Source organism: Salvelinus alpinus, chromosome 4 (genome assembly GCF_045679555.1).
Source record: "Salvelinus alpinus chromosome 4, SLU_Salpinus.1, whole genome shotgun sequence".
Lineage (NCBI taxonomy): Eukaryota > Metazoa > Chordata > Actinopteri > Salmoniformes > Salmonidae > Salvelinus > Salvelinus alpinus.
The window spans coordinates 36,643,773-36,666,434 of NC_092089.1; the positions used below are offsets into that span (position 1 = coordinate 36,643,773).

The 22,662-nt window shown below is 44.7% G+C and overlaps 1 protein-coding gene across 2 annotated transcripts in view; it reads left to right on the forward strand.

The window, feature by feature from the left end:
• The window catches only part of LOC139572376 (histone-lysine N-methyltransferase 2B-like), a 58,428-nt gene that overhangs the window by 29,978 nt on the left and 5,788 nt on the right, over positions 1-22,662 (forward strand). For both annotated transcript variants that reach the window (XM_071395110.1, XM_071395109.1), the window contains exons 11-30: positions 259-372; positions 564-713; positions 957-1,167; positions 1,301-1,414; positions 8,065-8,249; positions 8,581-8,682; positions 8,809-8,919; positions 9,602-9,678; positions 10,876-11,111; positions 11,225-11,379; positions 11,614-11,751; positions 11,907-12,065; positions 12,157-12,274; positions 12,399-12,477; positions 12,575-12,735; positions 14,049-14,192; positions 14,329-17,605; positions 18,243-18,355; positions 18,487-18,618; positions 20,325-20,577. In XM_071395110.1, coding sequence (XP_071251211.1) covers positions 259-372; positions 564-713; positions 957-1,167; positions 1,301-1,414; positions 8,065-8,249; positions 8,581-8,682; positions 8,809-8,919; positions 9,602-9,678; positions 10,876-11,111; positions 11,225-11,379; positions 11,614-11,751; positions 11,907-12,065; positions 12,157-12,274; positions 12,399-12,477; positions 12,575-12,735; positions 14,049-14,192; positions 14,329-17,605; positions 18,243-18,355; positions 18,487-18,618; positions 20,325-20,577 — 6,029 coding nt within the window. The remainder of the gene's footprint in view (positions 1-258; positions 373-563; positions 714-956; positions 1,168-1,300; positions 1,415-8,064; positions 8,250-8,580; positions 8,683-8,808; positions 8,920-9,601; positions 9,679-10,875; positions 11,112-11,224; positions 11,380-11,613; positions 11,752-11,906; positions 12,066-12,156; positions 12,275-12,398; positions 12,478-12,574; positions 12,736-14,048; positions 14,193-14,328; positions 17,606-18,242; positions 18,356-18,486; positions 18,619-20,324; positions 20,578-22,662) is intronic.

Here is a 22,662-nt window from a genome sequence, read left to right on the forward strand (position 1 = left end):
ATCAGCATCCAGGACCCAAACTACTCCGTTTATAACCATGGTTAAATTAGCCATTATCATTATCAGGTTTTGTCTTTGGTTTGGTTTAGTTCTGTAATACCCTTATCTATCCACTGGATGTCAGTGTTCTTCTACATCATGAGTCCAGAAGGCTGTTTCCCCATCTCTGTATCTCCCACTCCTGTGTCTGACTCTGTCCTGCGGGCCTCAGTATGAGAGCTGAAAGCTGTGTCTAAGCCTCCCCTGTCTGCCATGCAGGAGGACTGTGACCTCCAGAACGTGTGGATGATGGGAGGCCTGAGTATCCTGACCTCTGTGCCCATCATGCCCCCCTGTGTCTGCCTGCTGTGTGCCAGTAAAGGACAACAAGAGGTAAAGGCTCACAACATGGCTCTGTTATTACAATGTCCCATTGGAGGAATGTCTTTGCTTTCAACACTGCTATTTGCTATAGGATGTTTTGACATGTAGGATGTTTTTGTCAATGTATGACCATGATGGATCTTTTGAATCCACCATTGGAAAGTCTTAAACCTGCAGATCGTTGTCTGTTCCTATCCTAGCAAATGCTGTACTGCCAGGTGTGCTGTGAGCCATTCCACCGATTTTGCCTTGAGCCAACGGAGCGGCCCTCTGAGGAGAACAAGGAGAACTGGTGCTGTCGCCGCTGCAAGTGCTGCCATATATGTGGCAGAAAAAACAAGCACTCCAAGGTATGGGTCCACACAAGGCCCCAGTCACTCCTGAGGACTTCACCACCTGGTCACTAGTTTTTAGGCTATATCTAGGGTCTATAGTTAACCCATAGACTGAAGAGGAAGTGAGACACTCCACTCTGTTTATATCTTCATATATCCACCATCTTTGGTTGTCACTGATCAGGAAAAAACTGAGACATCAGTGTTGCCACCAATCTATGTGTAACTGTAATACTGTATCTCTCTGGTTTTCCTCAGCCTCTGCTGGAGTGTGACAGATGTCAGAACTGTTATCACCCTTCATGCCTGGGTCCTAACTACCCCAAACCCAACAGGAGGAGGAAGGCCTGGGTGTGTATGACGTGCATCAGATGTAAAAGCTGTGGGGTTACACCAGGGAAGAGTTGGGACACCGAGTGGAACCACGATAAAGGACTCTGTCCAGACTGCACCAAGCTCCACGACCAAGGTGAGATGACGTGAGCGCTTTGGGGAAGTTAATCTTCAAACACAAATGTTAAAACATGATAAGACAAGTTATTTGATTTGATTTCACTGTTCATATGGGAATGGCAGGATATTGACGATATCTCTTTCTAAAGGCAACTACTGTCCGATCTGCTTCAAGTGCTATGAGGACAGTGACTACGACAGTCAGATGATGCAGTGTGCCACCTGTAACCACTGGGTCCATGCCAAGTGTGAGGACCTGACAGGTGTGTTTTCCAGTGTTACGCCCAACTTCTTGTGCTGTGTAACAGGCTCCCATGCTCAGCAGTACCTTTCACAGGGATGCAAACCCGTCACTTTTCCGTGATATTTGCCTTTTTATCTCAGAATAAAGAAGGTCATCCACGTGAGTCATGTAGATCTGACATAAAGTGCGTAGATGTAGTGTATCACTCATTGAGTTATAACGTCGAGGCCCCAACAGATCTTCTCCATGTGTGATCTCTACCGACTGTACAGAATGCATCACTACCCTCTGCGTCCTACAAATAGTATACCAGAGTTTAGATCATGATGTCAGATATGTCATATCAGAACGAGTGCTTCATCCAATATCACGTGTGACAGCTGTGAGCAGCCAGCTGTGTCCCACTAACCAGCCGTTAGCCTGCTCAGCGGCCTCTCGCCATCTGTTCTTTCTGCACATCTCTATCACTTTTAAAATGCTATTTAGCCGTGATGGCGAGCTGGGGTATGCAGACAGTGATGTGGTTTCTGTCAACATGGGCCAGCATCCCTGTGGAATGCTTTAAACACCTTGTAGAGTCCATGCCCCAACAAATTGTCTCTAGCCTAAACGGTTACAAAAATATGACCCATATTACCAGAGATGCCTTTTTTATTTGTATCAGGATTCGCACGCATTTTATATATCACAAATCATGACGCGGGACATTTTGAACAAACCCCGGGTTGCTCATTATTGATTTGACATAACATGACCGAACAACGTTATTTGATCTAACAACCTGGTAACTTGACAGTAGGTTTTGGCAAATTTGATTGGTACACGAGGAAAGGATTTTGGGTCTGCTACTCATGAGATGTGCTTTAAAATGTAAGCTTCATATAGGCCTAATGTAAGCCTGAACTATATAGAAAAATCTAATTTATTTCTGGTGCTCCTTAAATTCTGTTTGGTGCCAAATGTTTTAAGTTGGGCTTAGTGTGTGTGTTTGTGGGAGAGAGAGGGATGTTTGAGAGTGAGGGAGACAGTGTGGGAGGGAGAGTGTATGTGTCTGTTACCTGAAGAGTAAAGGTTTCATGCAGTGTCTTCTCCTTACTGACACAATGACATGCAGATCATTATGCATGTATTTCACAGGCGGTTGATGGCTCCTTAATTGGGGAGTACAGGCTTGTGGTAATGGCTGGAGCGGAATTTGTGGAATGGTATCGAACACATGGTTTCTATGTGTTTGATGCCATTCCATTTGTCTTGTTCCAGCCATTATTATGAGCCGTCCTCCCTTCAGCACTCTCCACTGTATATTCCCTCCTCCCATTCCTCCAGCCAAATCACAGGTAGGGCTTTGTGAATATAACCAAATCACAGGTAGGGCTTTGCAAATATAAGCAAATCAGCCATTCTATGCAGTATTCTATTAAGTTAATTTTGTTGAATTGCGTACAAGTGTGAATTTCAGTGACAGGTTTTTGGAGAACGTTTAGAAAAGCATCCAGGGGATGCAAGGCCACTGATACTGCTCGGTATACTGCTCGGCCTGGTATTGTATCGTTTGTAAAATGTTGGTATTGTGACAAGCCCACACTGTATATTGACACAAGTCAGAACATCAGGTGCAATGAGCCCAGTAGCATTAAAGAGCATTCAACAAATGACTCATCACATTAATAAACACAGGAGTTTCCAAACTAGTATGAAAGGTCGAATGAAATACGTGGGTGATTCTCAAAATAGTTATTTAATGTAATGCACTGATGTCACTTTCTGCCTGAAGGAGTAGTAAAAATGCACGACTAGACTTCTGCTTTCTTGCTTTGTCCTTTTGCTGTCAGGGTTACCCAGAAACATACAGTTGAAGTCAGAAGTTTACATACACTTAGGTTGGAGTCATTAAAACTCGTTTTTCAACCACTCCACAAATTTCTTGTTCACAAACTATAGCTTTGGCAAGTCAGTTTGGACATCTACTTTGTGCATGACACAAGTCATTTTTCCAACAATTGTTTACAGACAGATTGTTTCACTTATAATTCACTGTATCACAATTCCAGTGGCTCAGAAGTTTACGTACACTAAGTTGACTGTGCTTTTAAACAGCTTGGAAAATTCCAGAAAATTATGTCATGGCTTTAGAAGCTTCTGATAGGCTAATTGACATCAGTTGAGTCAATTGGAGGTGTACCTGTGGATGTATTTCAAGGCCTACCTTCAAACTCAGTGCCTCTTTGCTTGACATCATGGGAAAATCAAAAGAAATCAGCCAAGACCTCAAAAGTCTGGTTCATCCTTGGGAGCAATTTCCAAATGCCTGAAGGTACCACGTTCATCTGTACAAACAATAGTATGCAAGTATAAACACCATGGGACCACGCAGCCGTCATACCGCTCAGGAAGGAGACGCGTTCTGTCTCCTAGAGATGAATGTACTTTGGTGCGATAAGTGCAAATCAATCCCAGAACAACAGCAAAGGTCCATGTGACAATGCTGGAGGAAACAGGTACAAAAGTGTCTATATCCACAGTAAAACAAGTCCTATATCGACATAACTTGAAGGCCGCTCAGCAAGGTAGAAGCCACTGCTCCAAAACCGCCATAAAAAAGCCAGACTACGGTTTGCAACTGCACATGGGGACAAAGATTGTATTTTTTATGAAATGTCCTCTGGTCTGATGAAATAAAAAATAGAACTGTTTGGCCATAATGACCGTTGTTATGTTTGGAGGAAAACGGAGGAGGCTTGCAAGCCGAAGAACACCATCCCAACCGTGAAGCACGGGGGTGGCAGCATCACAAGACATCAGTCAGGAAGTTAAAGCTTGGTCGCAAATGGGTCTTCCAAATGGACAATGACCCCAAGCATACTTCCAAAGTTGTGGCAAAATGGCTTAAGGACAACAAGGTCAAGGTATTGGAGTGGCCATCACAAAGCCCTGACCTCAATCCTAAAGAAAATTTGTGGGCAGAACTGAAAAGGCGTGTGCGAGCAAGGAGGCCTACAAACCTGACTCCGTTACACCAGCTCTGTCAGGAGGAATGGGCCAAAATTCACCCAACTTATTGTGGGAAGCTATTTGGCTAAGCTGTATGTAAACTTCTGACTTCAACTGTAAATAATTACAAAGTTTCCCATCTTGTGCTTTTGTAGTGGGTTTTTTCTCCAGTTATGAAGAAGTTGACCTTTGCTCTCAGGAACATGTTTCTCACATTGGTGTAAATTCCACAAACAAAAACATAGGAGAGGCTTGCGGGTACCGATAGGATGTATGGGGAGTGAGTAGCTTTGTTTAGGACGCATGGGGAGTGAGTAGTTGTTTTTTTACAGACAAAACTGTTTGTATATATAAAAGCCAGAAAACAGAGTTTAAATTAAGCCCATAAAATCGATAGATCAATATATCGCCAAGTACCTGGGAGAGCGTTAGTGGTAATCTATGTATAACAACAAACCAATCAGTTGGTAAAGTGACACGGCGACTCAACCATGGCTTCCCTCAGAGGAAAAGACAAGGAACAACTTGGAGGTTGCAAATTAGAGTAATGAACATCTAAGGTATATCCAGGAAAGCGTAGCTAAAAGGCTCTTGATGCTCACCAAAACAAACAATTTGTGGTGAAAAAGGTAGATTAGCTCGAAGGTAGTAGTCTATCATGCCAGACACGCACCAACAAGGCATGTGTATGGGCGAACAAGACGACAACATTTGCCTTTTGGAAACACAGCTGCGAACTTTGGACGATGAATTGGACCAAACACGAAAATACTGTCGAACAAGATGAAACATGAGAATATTGTCCTTACCGGAAGACAACGAAAAAGAAGCCCTTTCCAATTACATGGTCAAACTGATTTCAGAGGAACTTGATGTGGGTATATCAGCAGAGGATCTGGAACGATGCCATTGGATCGGCGTGAAATAGAAGAACGCTAAATACGCTTGCATGGTAATCTTCAAGTTGTGGAACTATCAGACCAAAGTCAACATTCTGAAGGCACAGGGGTGTAAAGAGATTAAAATCCATGGCCAATCCATTAGATTCATCCAGGACCTGTCTGCTAGGCTGTGAAAAAAACACTACGAATTCATTCCGATCAGATAGTCACTGAAGAAAAGTGAATTAAAAACTCATCTACGATTCTTGGCAATGCTGTGGGTTTGGAAGGGAAAGCAAAGAATGGAATTCACAAGTGCAGATGAGGCCCTGGACACGCTGGAAGAATCCCTTCCTGTTGGAGAGACCTCTTATCTGAGGAAAGGAAGAAGCGGGAAAAGGTGATAAACACTCTAGGTTACATACAGAGATGTCTAGGACCAGCACATTGTAAATTGAGGCATTATTATTCCCCCCCAATACAATCTATACACTACCTTCCCCAAGTAATTCTTCTTCTATATGAAGTAATGATAGAAGTAACCGATGCCAATGGGCTAAACAGACATTGAAAAGACAATTCAAAGGGGGAATGTATGTACAGTGCATGTACAGTGCCTTCAGAAATAATTCACACCCCTTGACTTTCTACATTTTGTTGTTACAAAGTGGGATAATAACCTTACCTTGATTATGTATTCAACCCCCTTAGTCAATATATGTTATAATCATCTTCTGGCAGTGATTACAGCTGTGAGTCTTTCTGAGTAAATATCTAAGAGCTTTGCACACCTGGATTGTACAATATTTGCACATTATTCTTTAAATTCTTCATGCTCTGTCAAGTTTGTTGTTGATCACTGCTAGACAGCCATTTTAAAGTCTTGCATAGATTTCAAGCAGATTTAAGTCAAAACTAAAAAGGCCACTCAAACATTCAACGTTGTCTTGGTAAGCAACTCCAGTGTATATTTTGCCTTGTGTTTTAGGTTCTTGTCCTGCGGAAAGATTCATTTGTCTCCCAATATCTGTTGGAAAGCAAACCTGAACTAGGTTTTCCTCTTGGCTTTTGCCTGTGCTTAGCTCTATTCCATTTATTTGTATTTTTAAGAAACTCCCTAGTCCTTGCCGATGACAAGCATACCCATAACATGATGCAGCCACCACCATGCTTGAATATATGAAAAGTGGTACTCCGTGATCTGTTGTTGGATTTGCCCCAAAGCTAATGATTTTCATTCATCAACGGTGGAAAAAGTACTCAATTGTTATACTGAGTAAAAGTAAAGATACCTTTTAATAGAAAATTACTCAAGTGACAGTCAGTAAAATACTAATTGAGTAATAGTGTAAAAGTATTTGGTTTTTTAAATATAGTTAAGTATCAAAAGTAAAAGTATAAATCATTGCAAATTCTTTATTAAGCAAACAAGACGGCACAATTGTCTTGTTTTTTTTACATTTGTTTACAGCTAGCCAGGGGCACACTCTCCCCCTCAGATATAATTTACAAATGAAGGATTTGTGTTTAGTGAGTCCATCAGAGACCGTAGGAATGACCAGGGATATTCTCTTGATAAGTGTGTGAATTGGACCATTTTCTTGTCCTGCTAAGCTTTCAAAATGTAGGGAGTACTTTCGTGTGTCAGGGAAAATGTATGGAGTAAAAAGTATATCTTCTTTAGGAATGTAGTGAAGTAAAAGTTGTCAAAAATATAAATAGTGAAATACAGATACTGAAGAAAAAACTACTTAGGTAAAAATACTTTAAAGTACTCCTTAAGTGCTTTACACCACTGGTATTCAGGACATAAAGTTAATTTCTTATTAAAATTCTTTGCAGTTTTACTTTATGCCTTACTGCAAACAGGATGCATGTTTTGGATAATTTTTTGTATATACAGGCTTCCTACTTTTCACTCTGTCAATTAGTAGTGTGGAGTAACTACAATGTTGATCCATCCTCAGTTTTCTCCTATCACAGCCATTTAATGTGTGACATGTCTGGTGAGTATGCATGCCATGGAAGAACTGGGACATTTTCAACTTCCAGGAATTGTGTACAGATCCTTGCGACATGGGGCTGTGCATTATCATGCTGAAATATGTTGGTGGCGGATGAGTGGCACGACAATGGGCCTCAGGATCTTGTTACGGTATCTCTGTGCATTCAGATTGCCATAAAATGTAATTGTGTTCATTGTCCGTAGCTTATGCCAGCCCATACCATAACCCCACCGCCACCATAGGGCACTCTGAAATCTTATTTTTCTAGGCTATAGGCGAGGCCCTATTGGTCACGTGCATACATGTTTCACGTAAAGAGAACAAGGGTCTAGGGAATGTTTTTCCTAAACAAATGGTATTTCGGTAACAGAACTTTTCAGTTTAAGAAACAAAATCGCTGTAATTATGTGCAGCTTTGGCACGTACAGCGCAATAAACACTTGCTGCTTGCTGTTTGCTGCACCATGGAGGAGAGACTTGCTGTCATTTATTATAAATGTTTTTACTCAGTGTGGACAATGGGCTTCCTCATGAGTAATTTGTCTAAATGATTTAATCAAACATTGAGCTTAAATCATCAGACAAGCTCGGTGCATATAGTTGATTTTATTCAAATGCATAGGGGGTGTCTATCTGGGGAAGAAATTACAATTTTGATTTGTCTAAGGAACAGACGACTTTGTCTGGGACAGCCCCAAATCTGAAGTTTATCACATGCTGTTATCTCCCATGCTTTGATGTAGTGCCAAGGAATGGTTCTTATGGTTGTTCTCTGCTCTCCTCCCCCCCAGGTGACCTGTATGAGATTCTGTCCAGCCTGCCAGAGAGTGTGGCGTATTCCTGCCGGCCCTGTAGCCAGTCCCAGCCCAGCGCCTGGAGGGAGCTGCTCCACATGGAGCTGAGGGCCGGGGTAGAGAAGGTGCTGGCCTGCCTGCTCACCTCCACTCTCACCCAGCACCTCATTGCCTGCTCACAGGTGGGAGATACCAGGCCGTACAATGCTTCTTGCCACACGATGCTAAATGAGACAGGATGCGCAGGCTGAAAATAGCAACAGGCTTTTTAACACCTATCAAGTTTTGATGTGGCTTTTCTGAAGAAATAATTTCAAAGAACAAGTGCAACGACTCTCCCCTCTCTTTTTTAAAAGTTTATTAGCTGATATCAGATGTACATTTGCAGACTGAGATCTGCTAGCACTATTTGCCTGTTCCTCTTGAACTGTTGCACATAAGTGCTTGTGTGGCTGTATGTTCAGTGTTGTTTCTCTGTAGCATACTAAATTTGTCCCTATTCCACTCATGTAGTGTGTGACCCAGGTTGTCCCTGACAGTGGAGCGGAGGGCCAGCCAGCCTGTGACCTTCGTGCTGTGGGCAAGAAGTTTGACAAAGGCCTCTACACCACCCTGGTCAGTGTCTATCTATATAGCATCTGAATTGGCAGGACAGGATCTCAAAGATTTCAAAGGAAGATGAGTGAGTAGTGTCAGCTAAATAACTATGTTTGTATATTTCCATGTCTATTTATGTTTTAGAAATCATTCCATGAAGATGTGGTGCAAGTGGTACGGAGGCGTCTGGATCAGGAGGAATTTCTACCGGAGGATGAAAGGCCCACAGCCGTGGCCCGCTCCTACTACTTGAAGGTAATGCTGAGTACTCAGACAGCAACACTCTGGGAGGAAACTAATCTGAAGTATTTACTTGATCGTGTAGCTGCAAGCACAGTACTTTCAGTATGACAGAAAAACAGTTGGTTGAACGATGTCTTCTGCAATGTTATCGTGTTTTTCCGGTACTTTAGCTACATAAACACAGCCTTTTTGTTAAAAGCACACACACGTGATAATAAACGGATATACAAATGTTCTCACTACACTTGGCTGCACTTTGTGAACACAGCTGTTTACGCTCATCTTGCTTGAGACATTCTCAACTTATTTTGAAGTATTGTGTATAGACTGTACACACTAGTTTCATAAAGTTAGACAACACAGACACTTAAATACCCTCATCCTAACACAATGCATGGTCTGTCTCAGTCAGTGACATCAGTCCTCAGTATGTCTTGTGGTGTTTAAGTTGTTCCATATGGCTGTCTAGTCAGCAGAACGATATGTAATTGGGAGTGCGTTATGTGGCGCTGTGGTTCTGGTGGTCATGACTCCCCTGGTGGTCATAGGTTCACTTGGTTCAAACTAAAGTCATAGAAGATGGTTGAATCCAAGAATATTTGCAATGTTTATTGGAAAGAAAAAAGCAGTACATGTTGTAAAATGGCCAACAGAGGAGTGTAGATTCACCCTCTCCTCACTGTTCTCTCTGCAGCTTCTGGAGGAGGTCTTCAACTGGTTCAACAGTCAGGACCCCAAAGTGTGGGACCCCCGATCCAAAGACCTGCCTATGTGAGTAGCAATCTGCTCCTCATATCTCCTAGTTCAGGGTATCTCAACTGGTGGCCCACAGTGATTTTATTTCCCGCGCATAAAAGAGAAATAAGTGGTTTTATACAAATGTAAGTTTTGAAATGACTGTTTTAGTCAAAATATTATATCTGTTTGGGCTTCTTGAGATCATTTTGCAGTCTACAAATTATGTGTAATTATGTTCCGGCCCCCTGACCATCTGTTCAAGAGAGAATCGACCCGCGGCTGAATTTAGTTGATGATCCCTGTCCTAGTCTGTTAAACCTGGTTTTTGTTATGCTTGTAAACTTGGCGTACGATTTACCAAGGCTCTTAGAAGGTTATCTGTCTGGGAGTTATTTCTCAGACATTGGGATTTAACACTTAGGTTGAAGAAGTTGCCATGTTTTAAGTCATCAGATATTGACTCATAAGTGAAAATTTCTATGAAATTCCAGTTTAACTTTGGGTTGTAACATATTGCTTCACTACTGCCCTGCAGGAATTTATGTATTTTCCCATGAGGCAGCATAAGCCTACATTCAGTGGAGCAACTGATTTTATGTTTTCTGGTTTGCCACACATTTGTATGACACCCCTGTTGTTCACATCCTGATGGGAAATGATGAATTGATTGAATTGTACTATATTGTCAACAACGACCTTAAAGTGGGGAACAGTCATTCAAATCCAATGTTACAGAAGTTAGTCTTACAATTATTTTCTTATTTTCTTCTTCTGGATGTTAAAACCAGGACTGTTCCCCTCCTTTCTCACACATTCCCAGTTCATGTCTTTCCTTCCCTGCGACAGAGGACACAGAGTAGTGACTTCATTTAGCTCATTGTAGGGTGATGCACAGAGTGGTAAGCTCAGGACCTGACCTGCTTGTCACCTTATCTTCTGGGGGGAAAGATTGATTAATAAACATGAATTATTTGTTAATGTAAATGAGTGTAATCATAATCAGCTAGATGTGAACCACTGTCTTAGTTGTGTACTCTTCAAGTCAAATTCTAACTTGAGTGTAACTGTGTGCATGTAACTCAGATGTTTGCCTAAATCATCCAAATATGAGTTACGTGCTGGTAACTCACGTTGGAATCTGGCACAGCATGACTCTAACACAACTTGACTAACTCTTTTTTTCATCTCCTCACCTCTCCATTTCTCCATCCATTCCCTTTCCCATTGCAGTGGGATGCTGTCCCATGCGGTTCAGCCTCCCACCACCGAGCATGTGTACGCCCAGTGGCGTGAGAGGGAGGAGCTAAGGTCCAGGGCCCCTCTGGGGTCCCTGCAGATGGAGAACGTACTACGCCTGGAGGTGAAACAAGAAGAGGTGCCTCACCCCACCACCCCACTGACCACAGAGCCAACCAGGGGCCTCCACTTCAGGAAAAACAGGGCTTTCAGGCTTAATAAACTCAAAGGTACTTTACACAACTGAGGGGAGGAAAAACTATGAGAAAGCAAATATTGAATAGACCAATTTCCTAAGGGGATTGTTGTGGTTTTGGTATGATGTCTGGCGTTTGTCCCTCAGGGAAAAGGGGAAGAGCCGGGCGGCTATCCATGTCTGAGGGACGGCCATCCAAGTCTGAGGGACGGCTGTCCAAGGCTGACCTAGACACAGGGTGGTCCAAGGACGACGGGAGGCAATGCTCACTGTGCCAAAAGTATGGAGATGCTAAGTCCAATGTGAGTAAGACTGAAACTAGGTTTCAGAACACTTTTGAGAAGCCCTTGTCAAAAGTGACTTAAGGAATCACAGCATGGAGGAAAGAAACACAAACCACACTCTGACTTCAGAGCACTAAGCCTTCACACCCTTGTTCAACATAACAGCCCTTGACTCACAGGAAATTAAGTCAACCAAATCCACACCGTAGGTAACCAGTTCTGTATTTCTAACCTCCTCCGTGTGTTACTCAGGAGGCGGGCAGGCTGCTGTACCTGGGCCAGAACGAATGGGCTCACATCAACTGCTCCATGTGGTCCGCCGAGGTGTTCGAGGAGGACAATGGCTCTCTGATGCACGTGCACAGTGCCGTCGCTAGGGGGCGCTTCATGGTGAGGCTTCACTTTATTTGTGCAGTGACTTTCTTGTTTTTCCAGCAGCTGTAGTTTGTGTATCTTTGTCCAACGTCCATCTCTCTCAAACGCATTATCCACCCCTATTCTCTCCTCCTGGACTGACCTAACCTGTCTGACTCTTGTTCCCTCAGCGCTGTGAGCGCTGTAACCATACAGGTGCCACAGTGGGCTGCTGTCTGACCTCCTGCCAGAGCAACTACCACTTCATGTGTGCCCGCTCCCGCAACTGTGTATTCCAGGACGACAAGAAGGTGTACTGCTACAAACACAGAGACCTCATCAGTGGCAAGGTAAAGTCCTGGGACTACTCAGCAGTGGGACTGTTATGTTTTTTTTATGAGTTTCCTCACGCATTTGTACATTGTTCTTGTTTCTTTGCAGATCATCACCGGCCAAGGGTTTGAGGTGAATCGGAGGATGTACGTGGACTTTGATGGGGTCAGTCTTCGCAGGAAGTTCTTGACCGGACTGGAGCCAGAAAACATCAATTTGATGATTGGTATGTTTTCTCGACACATTACATTGTTATTTTTAGCTCACTTGAGTACAGGTATCACAGTACAGTGGACACAGGACTGGTCATGGATTTTGCTCATCTAATCATTGTTATTTTCTGAATTCAGGCTCTTTGCAGATTGAAAAGCTAGGTATGCTGACTGAGCTGTCTGCAAAGCAAGGAAAACTTTTCCCAGTGGGTTACCGGTAAGTAGCAGCAATTCATAATTAATAATGAATCAGAAATTGGCATGTTTAGATGTGTTTTTTTTATGACTTCCTTCCTTTCAACTCCTCTCCGCAGGTGTTCTCGCTGGTACTGGAGCACGGTGAACCCACTGCGGCGATGCAAATACACGTGTACGATCCGTGAAGTCCGCCCTCCGGTCCCTGAGAAACCTGCTGAAGAGATGCCTGACAAAGGAGAGAATAGCACTATAGCACACAGCCCCTGCACCCAGTCAGGTGAGAGTCCTGGTCACACAACACTGCATAAAACCCTTACTGCTACGCTGAACAAAAATATAAGTGCAATGTGTAAAGTGTTGGTCCCATGTTTCATGAGCTGAAATAAAATATCATAGCAATTTCTATATGTACTAAAGCCTATTTCGATCAAATTTTGTGCACAAATTTGTTTGCATCCCTATTAGTGAGCATTTCTCCTTTGCCAAGATAATCAATTCACCTGACAGGTGTGGCATATCAAGAAGCTGATTAAACAGTATAATCATTACACAGGTGCACCTTGTGCTGGGGATAATAAAAGGCCACTCTTAAATTTGCAGTTTTATCACACAACACAATACCACAGATGTCTCAAGTTTTGAGGGAGCGTGCAATTTGTATGCTGACTGCAGGAATGTCCACCAGATGTGTTGACAGTGAATTGAATGTTCATTTCTCTACCATAAGCTGCCTCCAAAGTTGTTTTAGAGAATTTGGCAGTATGCCCAACCGACCTCACAACTGCAGATCACGTCTGTGTGGGTGAGTGGTTTGCTGATGTCAACGTTGTGAACCGAGTGCCCCATCGTGGTGTGAGGGTATGGGCAGACATAAGCTACGGACATAGAACACAATTGCATTTTATTGATGGCAATTTGAATGCACAGATACCGTGATGCGATCCTGAGGCCCATTGTCGTGCCATTCATCCGCCGCCATCACCTCATGTTTCAGCATGATAATGCAAGGCCCCATGTCGCAAGGATCTGTACACAATTCCTGGAAGCTGAAAATGTCCCAGTTCTTCCATGGTCTGCATACTCACCAGACATGTCACTCCTTGAGCATGTTTGTGATGCTCTGGATCGACATGTACAACAGTGTGTTCCAGTTCCTGCCACTATCCAGCAACTTCGCGCAGCCGTTGAAGTGGAGTGAGACAACATTCCACAAGCCACAATCAACAGCTTAATCAACTCTATGTGAAGGAGATGAGGCAAAAATAGTGGTCACACCCGATACTGACTGGTTTTCTTTTCTTTTTTTTTTCTTTTTTTTTTTAAAGGTATCTGACCAGAATATGCATATCTGTATTCCCAGTCACGTGAAATCCATAGATTAGGGCCTAATGAATTTATTTAAATTTCCTGATTTCCTTATGAACTGTCTCTCAATGAAATCTTTGAAATTGTTGAATGTTGAGTTTCTATTTTTGTTCAGTATAAAATATTAGTGTGACTGTTGGCTTTCTTACACTGCAAAGTGGATATTGGCCAGACTTGGCCGTGGCATAGGAAACAGAGTTGTTGTTGTTGTTGCTTCACCTCTAGAATCTGATGCCCAAGAGGTTGATGTGGCACATTCTCGACCCACTACTCCCAGCTTCTCAGCTCCACTCCCTAAACCTGACCACGGGGCAAGGCCCAAAATCAGGAGACCAGCTGGAGGACTGTTCCGGCCTCTGCCCTCCCCAGGTAACTGTTCCGTGGTTGGCTAATGTTGTTTTCTAGAACACCTCTGGGTCTATATATTTATAGATATTACCCAGAAAGCATTGATTGTTTGTGTGTCCGTTCAGTTGTCTTACTTCTATCTGTTTTTCCTCTGCAGGAGCTACCAAGTCCAAACCCCACCACATCCTGACCATCAGTGACCTGGAGGAGACACGCAGGCCTCGTCGCCACAGCCCCCACTCCCAAACCCGCAGGGACATCTCCTCCCCACCCCTGGGCTCTCCAACTGGTTCTGGACTAATCACCCTCCGCACTGGGGGATCCATGCATCCCAAGGCCTCCGTGCCCACCTCTCCGCTGTTTCCCCTCGGGGCTACTGATATCCTGCTGACCTCTCCCTCTACCCGACCTGTCGGGGGTCGAAGTGCTTCCTCTGCCCGATGCCCCGGGAACATGACTCACTCTACCTCAGGACTCTTTCCCCAGCCACCATGGGAAGACAGTGTGGGCAGCTTCCCTTCCCCTGGCCTGTCCCTCTCCCCCATCATCCAGCACTCTCCTAGACCCAGGCTGTCTTTTGACCTGAACCAGTCAGACTCAGTGGAGGTACCACACAACTTCCTGGCCTCCCCAGAACCGGAGGATAACCCTGCACCTAACAGCACCTCACCACTTAGAGGCTCTTTCACACAATTCCGCGAGGACTCTGACGTGGCCATGGGCTCCGAGTTGAAGACTGAGCTTGAGATTGAGGAGATGCTAGTGAATGAGGGAGTGGCCATGAACTGTGGTGCCCAGATAGACGTGGAGGGCGACGACAACCAAGAGGAGTTCTGGGAGCCAGAGGTTCGCAAGAGGAAGACGCGTACAGCCCTGACCCGCTCAGCTGCCAGGCAAGACTGGGGGAACACTTCCTCCGATGAGGACATGGAGCACTATTTTGACTTCTCGCGGACTGTGGTCAGTCGCACAGGCTCCAGGGACACAACCCAGGCTCCTGCCTCTCCCTCTTCAAGATCTATCCCCCAACTGGACGGCGTGGACGATGGGGCGGAGAGTGATGCCAGCGTGACAACCACGGACGGGGCTCAGAAACTGAAGAGCGCCAAGAGCGCCAGTCAGGTTCAGAACCCAGGTCAAATGCATGTTCCGCCTGAAGTAGAAATGACAACAAATGGTCTAAGTGCAGACTCTGGAAGCCCTGTCTCAGATCAGTCACCCCTTAGCAACCCTCTCAAGTCTACAACCAGAGTTGTCCTCCCCTCTACAAAACCTCCCCCAGCGTATATGCCCCAGGATCCATCCAAAGCCTTTAATGCCGCACAACTAGCTGGGACTGAATTGGACAGTGTGACCCTTGAGCCAATTGAGATCTCACCAAAAGCTCCAAGACCAGCTGGAGTGGACCCATCCACAACATACAGCCCTGCTGATGTGAATACTACTCCCCTGCAGTTATACACCTTCCCAACTCCTCTTGAACAACAGAACTCAATCCCCACCTTAAAAGCCCAGGAACCAGTGCCGCTTGCACCCCTTCTAGGAACTCTGCCGGACTTTGTCCATACTAAGGTGTCTGATACGGTCTACCCAGAGGATTTATTCCAAGGTTCCAGTCTAGACTTTGCCCCTGAGGCTCCACTTGTTCTTGAAAGGTGTGATCCTCCCTCCCCCAGCACCTGTTTCACTGAACTGGTTCCTGTCCAGGTTGATGCTCCCATGGAAACCCATCAGCCTCAAGATCCAAAAGACCTCTTCTTGGATTCTAACAGCGGCCACTTTGTATTGCCCACAGATGGATCTGCCATTTACATGAACCACTTGACCGAGAATTCCGGAGATCCCTCGTTGAGCAGTAGTCAGGGCACCCTATTGGAGCTTCTTCAACCCTCTTCTCTTATCTCCTCGGACTTCCCTAACCCCAGCGTAGCCCAGATGAACCCTTTACAAATGAGTCCCTCTGTGCAGTCCTCTTTGCCTGGCTTTAACCCTTCAAGGCCACCTCTCACTAGCATCTCGCTACAACCCCTGACATCCTCCCAAGGGTCAACAGTCTTGCCGCCCATGGAGACCTTTTGTACCAAATTATCAGCACCTATTCCAGGCAGTGCCCTTCCACATTTGTCCTCTCAAATTGATCCCATTTTGTCTGCAACATCAAGCATCAGTCTCCCATCTTATGGATCAGTCTCTCTGCCTATATTCTCCACACAATCCCAGGCCATGCTCTCCACAGCAATAACCATTGTATCCTCCTCTCCCTCCGTATGCTCTCTCTCCAATGCTCTATCCACCCAGTGTCACCCCATGCTTTCTTCGCTTCAGCCCTCCTCTGCCCCTGTGATGATTAACGGATACAGCTCCACGTCTCTGCAGAAGGAAGCTGCCATGGGACACACCATCTCCATCAACTTCTCCACACCCAGGCCGCCACTGGAGCCCCAACAGCCGCTGTTACCTCAGGGACTACCTGGCCACGCTATCCTTACTGTGAAGGAAGTGGGTGGTCCCAACGTGGACCCTACACCTCACGTTCTGCTGGTCAACCGCCTGGGCCAGATCTTTGTGAAGAACCCAGAGAGCAACACCTTCCAGCTGCCCAGTCAGAGCTCTCCCTCCTATAATTGTGTCACTCAGATAGCCAGCCTCCTTCAGAGCAATGCCCTGTCTGCCACCTTGGCAGCAGCTGGTACAATGTCCAACCCGGCTCCAGGGACTGCCATGCCAACCCATGTCCCTAGGATGGCCACGCCTGTGGTTAAGAACCCAGGTACCATCACTCAACTGCTCACTCACAACAGCAATGGGACAGTTGCAGCGGTCAAGAAATCCAGGAAGAACGCAAGCACATCTGCAGATGGAGCTATACCAGGGATGAAGAAACCCAGAAAGAAGAAAGAACCTTCCACAACTTCTAGGAGAAAGAAGTCTGACAAAGCTGCAGACCTGTTTGAGTTTGCTGGTCAGGACGGCAGTTCCTCCATGACCAAGACTGAGAGTGCCCAAGCCATCATCAACCAAGCCATGGCCAGTAACTACACCCCCAACCGGACCGGTCCGCGCATACTGAGTCCCTCTACATTCCGTAACAACCCTTCCCTGAAATCTGTGGTCCTGCCCCCAGGACTACTCATCGAACCCGAGCCCGCAGCCACCACACTCTCTGTTTCAACACCCCGCCCTCCTCGCGCCCATGTCCGTATGAAGAGGGTGTCCTCCCTTTCTGATCGCATTGGTGCCATAAAGAAGTCCAAGACAGACTTCCTAGAGCCAGAGCCCCCTAGTGCTAAGGAGGACCTGCCGGTACCCAAAGACAGCTTTGCTGCTGTCTCCAGCAGGGCCGGGGGTGTTCGCATTAAAACCCCAACGGTGAAAGGTGTGTTGGACCTGGACAAGCTAAAGGAGGAGCACTTGAGTGACTCTGAAAGCACAAGGTTAGTCTTTTGGAACTTATCAGGGCAGTGATCTTATGAAATGAGTAATGAGACAAAATGTACAAATATTATTTTCAATTAATAATACAAGAATTGTCATGCCTTTATTGTCATGCCTTTATGTTTAATGGCCAGTGAGTCTCCTGTAGTGTTCCTTTTTTATTAAAAGTGGTTAACTTGCTACATCTGCAACTATGCTAAAGGTCAGAATCATATTGAAATATAATTTTTTTCACTATTGGCACGTCACTCAATTTTCCAGTGTGGGCCTCTTCTCGTCAGTGTCGATAAGATCATGTCTGGCTATTTTTAACCTTACGCTTAACTCCTCCTCTCCCTACTAGTAACCTATAGTATGATATGACAAATGGAACAAGGCATTTTACACCTGAAATAGGACTGTCAATAGGCTTTGTAGATGTCAGTAACTATAGAACCCTTTTTTGAAGTCATAACTGAGATTGGTAAATGAGTGGTGACGGTTATTACAATCTACAATACAGCTCCTAGTTTGCACGATGCTCTCCAATTGTCATCACTGCATTTATGCCCTAACCGAAGTGTGTATCTTATACAGTGAATGATATACAGCCTGTATCCAGTCGATTTCAGTGTTTTCTCGTTGTATTCCTCACAGGCCAGGGCTTTGGGACCGCCTGTCGATACCTCGATTAGGGATGGACACAGGTAAACAACAGAACTGGGATGCAGTGGGCCGCAGTGCCCTGACTGACTGGAACAAATACTCAGGTACTTATGTGTAATAGTGCCGTATGAACAGTATGTCTGTATGATGATGACTGATGATACTTCTTATACCTGTACAATGTAAACAAGTGTGCCTGATTTGAAAATACCCTGTGGTATTTCCATCCTGTCAGGTGCTGTATCGTGCTCAGATGATGAGCTGATGCCCTCAGACGATGAGTGTCCCCCCAGCCGAGACCAGCCCCACCTCCGCTTCGAGATCAAAAGCGATGACGGCTTCAGTGTGGAGGCAGACAGCGTAGAGGGTGAGGTTTCACAGAGGAAAGGGCAAATTAATGTCTTACCTGTAGTGTTAATTTACCCAGTACTCAAGGCAATGATTTCTGCACAAATACCCACTATTTCTACATACAGTTGAAGTCAAAAGTTTACATACACTTAGGTTGGAGTCATTAAAACTCGTTTTTCAACCACTCCACAAATTTCTTGTTAACAAACTACAGTTTTGGCAAGTCGGTTAGGACATCTACTTTGTGCATGACACAAGTAATTTTCCCAACAATTGTTTACTGCAGATTATTTCACTTATAATTCACTGTATCACAATTCCAGTGGGTCAGAAGTTTACATACACTAAATTGACTGTGCCTTTAAACAGCTTGGAAAATTCCAGAAAATTATGTCATGGCCTTAGAAGCTTCTGATAGGCGAATTGACATAATTTGAGTCAATTGGAGGTGTACCTGTGGATGGGCCTACCTTCACACTCAGTGCCTCTTTGCTTGAGATCATGGGGAAATCAAAAGCAATCAGCTGAGACCTCCAAAATTGTAGACCTCCAAAAGTCTGGTTCATCCTTGGGAGCAATTTCCAAACGCCTGAAGGTACCACGTTCATCTGTACAAACAATAGTATGCAAGTATAAACACCATGGGACCACGCAGCCGTCATACTGCTCAGGAAGGAGACGCGTTCTGTCTCCTAGAGATGAACGTACTTTGGTGCAATTCAATCCCAGAACAACAGCAAAGGACCTTGTGAAGATGCTGGAGGAAACGGGTACAAAAGTATCTATATCCACAGTAAAACGAGTCCTATATCGACATAACCTGAAGGCCGCTCAGCAAGGAAGAAGCCACTGCTCCAAAACCGCCATAATAAAGCCAGACTACGTTTTGCAACTGCACATGGGGACAAAGATTGTACTTTTTGGAGAAATGTCCTCTGGTCTGATCAAACAAAAATAGAACTGTTTGGCCATAATGACCATTTATGTTTGGAGGAAAAAGGGGGAGGCATGCAAGCCGAATAACACCATCACAACCGTGAAGCACGGGGTGGCAGCATCATGTTGTGGTGGTGCTTTGCTGCAGGAGGAACTGGTGCACTTCACAAAATAGATGGCATCATGAGGAAAGAAAATGATGTGGATATATTGAAGCAACATCTCAAGACATCAGTCAGGAAGTTAAAGCTTGGTCGCAAATGGGTCTTCCAAATGGACAATGACCCCAAGCATACTTCCAAAGTTGTGGCAAAATGGCTTAAGGACAACAAAGTCAACGTATTGGAGTGGCCATCACAAAGCCCTGACCTCAATCCTATAGAGAAATTGTGGGCAGAACTGAAAAAGTGTTGTGAGCAAGGAGGCCTACAAACTTGACTCAGTTACACCAGCTCTGTCAGGAGGAATGGGCCAAAATTCACCCAACTTATTGTGGGAAGCTTGTGGAAGGCTACCGAAACGTTTGACCCAAGTTAAACAATTTAAAGGCAATGCTACCAAATACTAATTGAGTGTATGTAAACTTCTGACCCACTGGGAATGTGATGAAATAAATAAAATCTGAAATAAATCATTCTCTCTACTATTATTCTGACATTTCACATTCTTAAAATAAAGTGGTGATCCTAACTAGCACAAAATTTTGGCTGTTTTCCATATGTTTTCCATTTGTGTGTTATTCTGTGTAACTCACGTTTTACTCTTCCCTCTCCTTTCCCTCCTCAGAGGCCTGGAGAGCAGTGATCGACTGTGTCCAGGAGGCGCGGGCGGGGGCCAGGCTTAGGCAGCTGTCCTTCTCTGGGATGACAGGTGCCCGTATGCTGGGCCTGCTCCACGACACAGTGGTCTTCCTGGTGGAGCAGCTCCAGGGGGCCCGCCGCTGCCATAGCCACGCCTTCCGCTTCTTTAAACAGATCAGCCAGGAGGAGGATCTGCCTGTCAACCCCTCTGGATGCGCCCGCTCTGAGGTCTACCTCAGGTCAGTGTCCCGGTGTTCTGTCCACTACAGGGGCCCTGGAAGTTAAATATAGAAATTATAAGGGAAGTCATTATTTTGTAGTGTAAATTGAGTCCGAGTTGTCTTACAGATTAATTTTACATATCTTGTAAACATTTCAGCAATACTTCCTAGGTATCATGAGTAGGGTTGCAAAGTGTCAAACGTTCCGGGAATTTTTCCATGGGAAGTTAAGCCCGGGAATTTTGCTTAAATTCATCAAAAAAGTTAGCTTATAACAGTGAACCTTTTTGTGGGATACACATAAGGCAATTCTAGGTCTTGTGGCATATTTTGGTTAAACTATCCCCAATTCAATGGAATTGCAACCCTCTGCATGCACAGTGCATTCTTCCATCACATGTGCAGTGTACTCTTCCATCAAGATTCTCAAGATCTTGCACACTAATGAGATGCTTTTGAGCCCACACTACTACACTGTCTGAGCCAAGGATTACATGCTTTCTGGTAAGTTTTGATTACAATACTGGGTGGAGGAAATATATTTTATATGACAAACATGATTTTTTGTTAACTAGTAAATAGTAGCCTACAGCAAAGTGTGTTTAAATCATTTCGAACTGGTTAACAATTTCTGCAAGTTAGTGTTTGCTACCATGTGGGTTTTAGCTTGCTTGAGCCTGCTAACTGAGGAGTGTTAATTCACCCGTTTCCATACATGTTTCATTTTAAAACATTTATCTTACAAAGGAGTTGTTTAATCTAACTGCCTAACTATTTATCTGTACATGGATTTGTATTTTGGTTTTTCTTACAATTTTTTCTAATCTTCACAGGAAAATGCCACAGGCACTATCTGATGTGTGGAGACATTTCACTGCAGCCAATGTAGAAGGAAAAGCTGTGCACATTTGCAAATACTGTGCCAAATCATGTGAAGAATGCAACAAAGATGCAGAATCATCTGGCCAAGTGCATAAAGTTCCCTCAGCGCTCACAACAAGCAACCTCTGACAAAAGTCCCTCTACTTCTATTCGAGGTGAAAATGATGAGACACCTTATCGATAGCAACAGCTCATGGTCCTCCTGGAATCAGAAGTTTCTTTGACTCAATGGAGGAACGTAGTCAGAGAAATGCTGATGAATGTCTTGCTCGAGCTGTGCATGCAACTGGTTCACCTCGGATGCAATGTGTATTGGAAGAGATTTCTGAATGTTCTACGCCCAGCATACACCCCTCCAACCAGACATGCTTTATCTACTCATTTGCTGGATGCAGAGTTCAAGTGAAGGTCAAGCAAATCATAGAGAAAGCAGACTGTATTGCAATCATCTCTGATGGGTGGTTGAATGTTCGTGGGCAATGAATAATTAACTACATCACCCCCACCCCTCAACCGGTATTCTACAAGAGCACAGACACAAGAGACAACAGACACACCGGTCTCTACATTGCAGATGAGCTGAAGGCAGTCATCAATGACCTTGGACCACAGAAGGTATTTGCACTGGTGACCGACAATGCCGCGAACATGAAGGCTGCTTGGTCTAAAGTGGAGGAGTCCTACCCTCACATCACACCCATTGGCTGTGCTGCTCATGCTTTGAATCTGCTCCTCATGGACATCATGGCACTGAAAACAATGGATACACTCTACAAGAGAGCCAAGGAAATGGTTAGGTATGTGAAGGGTCATCAAGTTATAGTAGCAATCTACGTCACCAAGAAAAGTGAGAAGAATGAGAGCACCACATTGAAGCTGCCCAGCAACACCCGTTGGGGCGGTGTTGTCATCATGTTTGAAAGTCTCCTGGAGGGGAAGGAGTCTCTCATATAAATGGCCATATCACAGTCTGCCGATATGGACAGCCCCATCAAGAGGATCCTCCTGGATGATGTATTTTGGGAGAGAGTGGTAAACAGCCTGAAACCTATAGCAGTAGCCATTGCACGGATTGAGGGAGACAATGCCATCTTGTCTGATGTTCAGACTCTGCTTGCAGAAGTAAGAGAATAAATCCGTACTGCCCTGCCCGCTTCACTGTTTCTCAAAGCAGAGGAAACTGCAGTTCTGAAATCCTGAAGCCCATACGTCACGCCACAG